At 38.1% G+C, this 8,503-nt stretch overlaps 1 protein-coding gene across 1 annotated transcript in view; it reads right to left on the reverse strand.

Moving 5' to 3' along the window:
• Window positions 1-389: 389 nt before the first annotated feature.
• Window positions 390-8,503, reverse strand: part of LOC107086567 (canalicular multispecific organic anion transporter 1-like) — a 24,253-nt gene continuing 16,139 nt past the window's right edge. The window contains exons 24-32 of the mRNA XM_015377610.1: window positions 7,953-8,108; window positions 7,311-7,510; window positions 5,304-5,430; window positions 5,094-5,195; window positions 3,594-3,737; window positions 3,127-3,285; window positions 2,881-3,047; window positions 1,575-1,769; window positions 390-1,446 (exon numbers count right to left, since the gene is read on the reverse strand). Of these exons, the coding sequence (XP_015233096.1) occupies window positions 1,317-1,446; window positions 1,575-1,769; window positions 2,881-3,047; window positions 3,127-3,285; window positions 3,594-3,737; window positions 5,094-5,195; window positions 5,304-5,430; window positions 7,311-7,510; window positions 7,953-8,108 (1,380 nt within the window). The 3' untranslated portion in view covers window positions 390-1,316. The remainder of the gene's footprint in view (window positions 1,447-1,574; window positions 1,770-2,880; window positions 3,048-3,126; window positions 3,286-3,593; window positions 3,738-5,093; window positions 5,196-5,303; window positions 5,431-7,310; window positions 7,511-7,952; window positions 8,109-8,503) is intronic.

Consider the following 8,503-nt stretch of genomic DNA (forward strand, 5'->3'; position numbering starts at 1 on the left):
TAGATATTAGAACTATGTTAGAGTTTAAACTAGACATGTCTAGGTTTTCAAAAAAAAAAAAAAAAACTTGATAAACTACTCCTGGTAATTATTTTGATTTACAGTAAATCTATATTTAAATTCAATTAGTGAGATTTCACCTGTTAATAAGCTGATTTCCTAAAAAATATTTAGCTGAACATACAATTATGAAAAGCTATGGAAATCATGTTACACCCGAATGATGAGAACAGTGATACTTAAGTGAGAAACCGCAGAATGCACAGCCACATAAGGGTTGTGGACTTATTGGAAAATCGCAAGTTACTAAAACATGTGTATCTTAGTTGCATAATGAGTTCAGCTAAAATGGGAAAAATTTGGTTAATGAATACATTTTATTCACAGTTTTCAATTACATTCACTTTAATTGCATCATTAACACATGGTACAATCCTTGTTAAAGGGTCTAATTTTGATGTAAGCACAGCAGGTCAATACAGTGGGAACAAACTCACTGCACACTAAGCAAACTAAGCAAACAGCAAACTACCAGGCTAAAATGGCCTAGACTATGAGACAATTTCAGAAAGGCATGGAAAACCATGGACAGAATGCAGGTCCATAGCAGGTTAACACAGAGACAAACATCAATGCATTCAGACACTCAGACCAAAGGGTACTTTAGATGAACAATCAACCTAACAAACTTAGATTACATTACAGACAATTCAATGAACTCATACAGTCTGATTGGTCAAAAAGTTTCTATATAAGGAAACTTGGCTAATTGCATCAAGTCATTGACTTTTCAGATCCGCTCTCTTATGACTATGAGCACCAGGATCCGCCTTACTCATATCTTAGAATCCAGAAAAGAATCTGATTTTTAGAAATTGACCATGACCCCCAACCTGACATGTGTAGGACTCAGGATTAGTACTCTAACAAATCATGAACTCTGACACAGATGTGATAGCAGCAGCTACGGGTGGATCCTTCTGTGCATTTTGGTTTAGCTGTGGGCTCGGTAGCTCTTGCTTTCGTCACAGCTATAAGTCTTAAAACCATAATACTGCAACAGGATTGACCAACCTGTTTTGGGTCAGCACCAAACAGCTGAAGCAGAATCTTTGTCTGTTTGTGAAGGCAGAAATACTGTGAGAATTCAACCTGCTGGCAACCCCCTTTGGAATATGAAGTATATTTAAACACTAGAAAGTGAAGAGTTAATAAAAAAAAAAGTTATACAGTTTAAGTTTTTCAGCTATAATTATAAATTAAAGATGATTTTTGGCCCTGAAACAAAGCAAAGAAAAAACATACAGAAAAAATAGTTATAAAATTGTAAAGTTATTATGTGTTATCCCAGCATCCTTTGCCATTGAGTAAAAATGGCCTCGTTTTTCCATCAGATTGCTTGGAGAATCAAATTCCACAATTTGACCAGCATCAAGGACCATCACCCTGAGGAAAAGAAACATATTTTAACATCATAAACCTCTGAGAAGCTTCATTGCTGGCTGTGCAAAATAACCTGTTACAATGTAAATGGATCAGATGTTTGTCATCTCAGACGTTGTGCTCTGACTCACCTGGAGCTGTCCATGATGCTGTGCAGGCGGTGGGCAATGGTGAGCACCGTGCATTGGGAGAACTCCTTGCTGATGGTATTTTGAATCAGGTTGTCTGTTTCCAGGTCAATCGCTGCTGTAGCTTCATCCAGAATCAGGATCCGAGACTTTCTAAGCAGAGCTCGAGCCAGACACAGCAGCTGCCGCTGTCCAACACTGGAAAAAGTGATTTAGCTGTTACAAATGCTGATTTCAGAGATACATTTTAAAGAGAAACCATTCATCCAAACCAACCTGGCTCTATAACTTCTTTGCTACTTTTGGGATCAACCACTGTCATCATTCATGTTGAACTGTAAAGTGCCTTGAGATGACGAATTGTGAATTGGCGCAATATAAATAAACTGAATTGAATCACTCAGTTAAGATGACTAAATATGAGCCTTTTACCAAATTGTACATACATTTTGTCCCAGTCTTTTTGTCAAGATTAGTTAGGTTCAGCCACATAGAAAGTTTATCAAGCGGAAACAGCCTTTGCAAAATCTTTCCAAGTCACCTAAGCCTAATTTAGGCTGGGGACTTAAGGTCGATCCAAAAATTTTTCAGATATGAACTTTGTAATGTTTCAGAGCATTTTCCTGCTGCAGAGCGACAGTAAGTTTTAGTTTAAGGTCACTGATGGTTGGAAATTAATTTTTCAGTTTTTTCTCAAAAATGCAGAGGAATATTTTTTTGATAGAAAACCAAAAACAGACTACATCGGTAAGGGGAAAATACATTTTATGTACATTTCTGTTAGAATACAGTAGTCTAAAATGACAAAAATACAAAAAGGAACAGCCCCCACTAATATTAACAACACGGTCGCAAGATAATTATTTAAATAAATAATTCAATGCAAATATTTTCTGATTTGAAACTTATTCTGATTCATAAGTTTACATGTTTTGAAGACCCTATATGGGATTTTATATTATCTACTGCTTCTTTCTGTATGTCTGCTTCTTCCTCATCAAACCCTGGTTGACATCAGTAGATGGCTGCGCACACTGAGCCTGTTAATGCTGGAGGTTTCTTCCTGTTGAAAGGGAGTTTTTGTCTTCACTGTCGCTGCATGCATGTGTGGTGTGAGTGATTGCTAAAGAGTCATCGACAAAATGCCACAAAATCCTCGCTTTAAGCTCATCCAGGACTCTTGAAAGTCACTGACTGGATGCAATCAACTTGCTGTCCTAAACAGAAATTATTGACCCATCTGACTGTATTGTCTCTGTAAATACTAAATCTTTGAATTGCTAGAATTGTTTGAAATAATGCTGCACACCTGAGGTTTTCTCCTCCTTCTGCAACCTCATGCTGCAATCCTTCCTTGAGCCCAGTTACATAATCCTTCAGATGAGAGAGTTCCAGGACTCTCCACATGTCCTCATCACTGAATTTGTCAAATGGATCCAAGTTCCTCCTCAAAGTTCCAGAGAACAAGACTGGATCCTGCCCTCAGAGAATCAGAGAGACAAGTTAGTGGACTCATCAAAAGAGGATATCTTATCTGGCTTTTTTTTATGTTTACCTGTGGGATGATTGTGAGCCTCTTTCTTAGATCATGCAGCCCAATTGTGGAGATATCTAGACCATCAATGAGGATACGACCGTCAGCTGCTTCGATAATGCGAAACAGGCAGTTAGTCAAGCTTGATTTTCCAGCTCCAGTGCGACCAACTATACCAATCTGGAAGCAGAGAAGGAAATGTTATTGGAAAGTGTTGTTGTTTTTGTGGATACAGTTTGTAGGTCCATCTCTAAAACATTCGGAACACAATCAGAAGCTTGTAAGCTACAATGTAAACCATGTATAAGCTTTAAATATTTTACAAGGTCTATTATTATCTTTGCGAATATATAAAACATACAAACATATAAAAAGAAGAGCAAGTGGGATGAAACTTTTAAGTAAACTCCCCCCAAAAAATCTATTTAAACAATCTCTTTACGTGCATACCTTGACAGTTCCAAATCGATAAAACTGAACAGACAGACCTTCTCTTTGCCGGCGATGTCACAGGTAATCCCTTTCAGGACCAGGTCCAGTTCAGGTCTGTAACGGACTTTATATTCTACAAACTGGATCCTTCCTGCCTCGGGCCACCGGTCTGATGGTGTATGCTGAGTCACCCATGGAGCCTGTAGAAGAACAAGTTCATGGCAGAGTTCCCAAGTTGCGCTGTGATATCTGTCTTGCCCCAAGTCATTGTCTAATAGCTCTTTCCCATTGGTAAAAACTCACTATTCACCTCGTTTTGGTTCATATCAACCATTGTTACTCCAGGTGATTTTACATTACAATTAAGTACCAAGGAGCCCTAGTGTTGGTATGTGACACAAACAAAAAGCAGCAATGGAGGACCTTCTGTACATTGTATAGCTTTTAGTCTGATTCAGTCAAAGCAGAGACAGCTGTGGGCATCAAGCAAACGCATTTGTTAAGTAGGAGAGAGGAAAGACATGGGGATGTTTCTAATGGCAGGATACCAGACAGACCACTTGTGTGAGCTAATGCTACCTAATGCTAGCTCACTATACGATCATATACACAATAAGCCCAGTGTACAACTATTTAATAGCTTAATATCTGTTGCTATATTTTTCTCAAGAGTCCATGCACAATTAGTGACTCCCTTCCCTATAGTGAATCAGTGCATAGTAGTTTTCTGTTGTCCTTTCATCACAATTCTGTACAGCTGAAAGTACATCCATGTAGGTAACTTAAAAGCCGAAAAAGGAGTCTAGCTGTATGGAAACAGACTGAATTTGCATTTTCAAATTTTACATTTTCTATGTGGTACGATAATGTTGGACACTAAAGTAAATATAGGGGCGTGCAGTTGCTGCAGTGGGTAGCGCGCTCGACCCATGTACAGAGGCCTTAGTCCTCGATGTGGCCAACCTGGGTTCAAATCCGACCTGTGATCCTTTGCCCAATGTCTCTCTCTCTCTCTCTCTCTCTCTCTCTCTCTTTCTCAAGACACAAGTGCTGCAAAAACAAACAAAAAAAGTAAATATAGGAGACATTTTTGTGTTTCGTGTATCACGTAATTCTTCCATAATGACAGGTCCTTTAAAAAAATTTTCTAGAAAGATTGAATGTATAAAGTAGAAACGTTTCTTCCAAGTTCCAAATGTTGTATAGCTTGTATTTAAAAAAAACTTGAAGCGACAAAATACAGGCATCTGGAGTTGTTGATCTTTGATAAGGAAAAATTGATTCATTGATAAAGAGGTGTTTGTATCAATTCCACCAATTCAGGAACTTTGAGGGTTCGATTAACAATTGCAGTTTAAACACCTAAAATATGTCACCAAACAAATTAGGAAATTGCCTTGCAGATTTCTGCACAGAAAAGAGAAAAAATTTATAAAAGAAATCAGGAAGAACTTTAACCTACCTGGATAAAATAAAAGGCCTATTTCAGCTATCAGAGGCTGATGTGCATATATTATTATTGTTATTAGCAGAGAACTGAATACAGGACAACTGACCTCATTCTCTTGTACAGAGTATTCACTGACTCTCTCCACACAAACGATATTAGTCTCCAGCTCTGAGGTTATCCTCACCACCATGTTGAGGGTTAGAGTAACCTGGAAACAATGATAGTTAACAGAAATGTAACTTAAGACTTTACAATTACTCTTAATATAGTTACTCTTGCAGTTTCTTTGTTTTCTGATTAGGAGTGAGTGACTCACATTGAGAGCATATGATATAGAAAGACCAACAAGGCCACTATCAATGGTGTTTCTAGAAATGACAGCAAATAGTGCAGCAAAAAAGACCACGAGGTTTCCAAGAAACTGCAGACGGATGGCCATCCATCTGTTGAGAAAAAAAAACAATACAGAGAATGTAAAGACATATTAATGCAGATTTTTATGTCCAGGCCTCATATAGTCCAGGTGAAAATAACAAATTCTCCCTACAGTTTGGACCTGCATCATACATGAAATCTGGGTAGTTGTTTTTTTTTTTGAACAAACAGAATTTGCATTTTCTCACCTGTTATTTAACAGATTACAAAACCTATTTGTAAATACAAATGGAGACAGAATACAGCTTAAACAGGATTACTTAAAGGTATAGTGGAGGATTTTCACGAATTTTTGAAAAGACTCGCCCTCTCCACTTAAAAAAACGTATGCGAGAGCATTTCACCTTGTGCACGCTCTATTTGAAAGATTTGCAATTTTTCCACTAAGTAAGACTCACCACCATTAATACCGGGCATACACTGTACAATATTTTTACATCGTTGTACTCAGCTACAGCTCAAACTGTACGATGAAACTGCAGGGTTTTAACTTCACAGATCACAATGTATGTTCTTACACTGTTCTTACACACTCTAACTGCCCACACTGCATGGCCGAAAAATACACGTCCCACTCAGTGCCAAGAAATGGCCAGGTCGGACTCTTCAATCTGGAAGAAGAATTTTGTTGTTTGCACAAGCACAGTGCATAAGCTCCTGGTAAATCAGCTCATAGACACTTGTTACCCCTTGTATACTACATGAAGCAGGACGCATGATGAGGTTGAAATTCGGTTTGACTGAAAAAATTCTCGCACGACTGGAAAATCGGGCGGAAAATTGGTAAAAAAATTATACAGTGCATGGCTGCCTTCAGTGAAAAAAGGGACAAGCACGTAGGAAGGCCTTACATAAACAAATGACCAGAATGATTGACAATTAGGAGGACCATTTATTTTGATGATCCACCTGCAAAAAGAACATCCTCTCCTATATCTTTAATATATGATTTGATGTCCTGTGGGACCAGAGGTGGACCAGTGGTTACAATGCATATGATAACGCCATTTTGGCATTAGTTCTCCCTCTTGAGACAATGGAGGATTTATGTAGATATAGGCTAACCAGTGGTTTGACAGGACCATGATTATTATTCAATGACCAAAGAAAGGGAACAGATTTTAAGGCATTTCTGTTTGATGTTTTATAATGAGGAAGCTGGAGAATTAAAAAACAAATTAAGGACAAATCTGGACTATTGTTCAGCACTTTGACACCAATTCTCAGTGCTAAACTGGAAAACAGGAAAAGTACTGTATATCAAAATAATCCCATGAGTTTTTCAAGTTATATATTTTATGATAATAATAACAATTATCAGCCCTCCAAAGGAGACGCTCCCACATTCAGCATATCACCTATATGTAGGCCAAACTCCGCCTTCTCAATCTAAATAGGCCAATCACCTTAGCCTTCCAGAATAGGGGAAAAAAAACCAAAAGAACAAACTAAGGCAGCTATCACATACATAATGAAAATACTCACATTCACTTCATATCAGGACAGCATATTCTGTTTGTAGTGCATCTTTACATTTTATCTTATTTTTTTCCTTAATGTTTCAACAAATCATACCTCATATCTTAATCCTACATTTCCTGTAAAAGAAAAGGGTCTGAGGCGGGCCTCCTTTTAACACAGGAAACAAGATGGCTGCCACACTCCCCTTTTTTTTTTTACTGATACAAGATCTTCACCCAGGGACTCCACAATAAAAATAAGTGTAGGGAAATACAATTTTCTGAGGCCCCCGAAGTAACCCACAGTGCACATCCTGGCCCCTACTTTGATGCTCACAAAAGCCCAAGTTGGGCCCAAATAAGCATCTTTGCCGAGCCTCAGTAAAGTCAGATACACATGAGAAATGAGGGCTCCCCTCCATACTGACCTGTTCGACATGATCCTTGAATAGATGCTTTTCAGGTTTTCATCGATGGTTACTTCATTGTGTTTAAGAAACCGCTCTTGATGGTTGTAGGCTCTTATTACACTTAAACCCGATACAGTCTCACCAAAGTGAGCATATATAGGAGAGCGAGTTATTGACTCCAGGCGACGTAATTGTCGGGAGGTTGCTATGTAGAATCGCTGGTCATTGACAGAGAGAAAAAACAATCAGATCATCAAAAATTTTCCCCAACTAGGGACCATCTGGCCTAGGCTATCAATGACAACATCTAAATATAAAGGTGAGACTTGATGAAGGTTAACTGTTGGATTTTAGCTTAACTCAAAACTAAACCAAGTCATTTTTTTATGTTCTATGTACCAAGACAGTAAGCAAAATAAGGAAATTCACCCATTTACAGTATCTGGCTCTTTTTGTTTAGAATAGAGCTTAGATTATTTTGCATAATTTCAGGCAAAATTTTATTTTACATTTGCACTTCATTACAATTGTAGAGCCAATTCTTTTTTACTTTTAGTTCAATTTCTACTTTACTTTTACCAGTCTTTTTTTAAACAGGTATCTGTAATTTCTTTTAAGTTAAAAATGTACATAATTTTGACACATGTTATGGTTATTCACCTGTACAAAGAAGTAGATCACAGCTAGAGGAATGATGACAACGATAAAGAAAGGAGTGGAAAGACAGAGGATAATCAGCGTCCCCAGTATACCCAGAAGACACATGATCCAGGAGCTGAAAAGCTTTGGAATGGCCTCATCTATTGTGAATATGTCCTGCATGAACAGTAAAAGAAAGTTTGCATTTTACAGTTCCAACAACAAATTGAAAACATTAAAGGAATAGTACACCCAAAACATGATTAGCCTTCATTTTCTACTCACCCCCATGCTGAACAACACTCTGGAGTACTTTTTTTTCCTAAAAGCGCGCGCCTGCGAGTTCACGAGCCTACGGAAACTGTGGCAGACCAAACCAGATGAAAGTGCGCATTCAGCGTCTGCTCTTGATAATGCAAGCGTAGAAGAAGAAATGTGCTGTTTACCTGTGCAAAGAAAGAAACAACAAAAGAAAAATGTCTGAGGACTTCAGTGCTGAGGAAGAGCATGAGTTCTTTGCCGAGCTGAATGGACGAGCAGTATGGAGGAATATTGACACGTTTTTTGTGGAC

This window comes from Cyprinodon variegatus, unplaced genomic scaffold, assembly GCF_000732505.1.
Source record: "Cyprinodon variegatus isolate N-32 unplaced genomic scaffold, C_variegatus-1.0 Scaffold157, whole genome shotgun sequence".
In the NCBI taxonomy this organism is placed as follows: domain Eukaryota; kingdom Metazoa; phylum Chordata; class Actinopteri; order Cyprinodontiformes; family Cyprinodontidae; genus Cyprinodon; species Cyprinodon variegatus.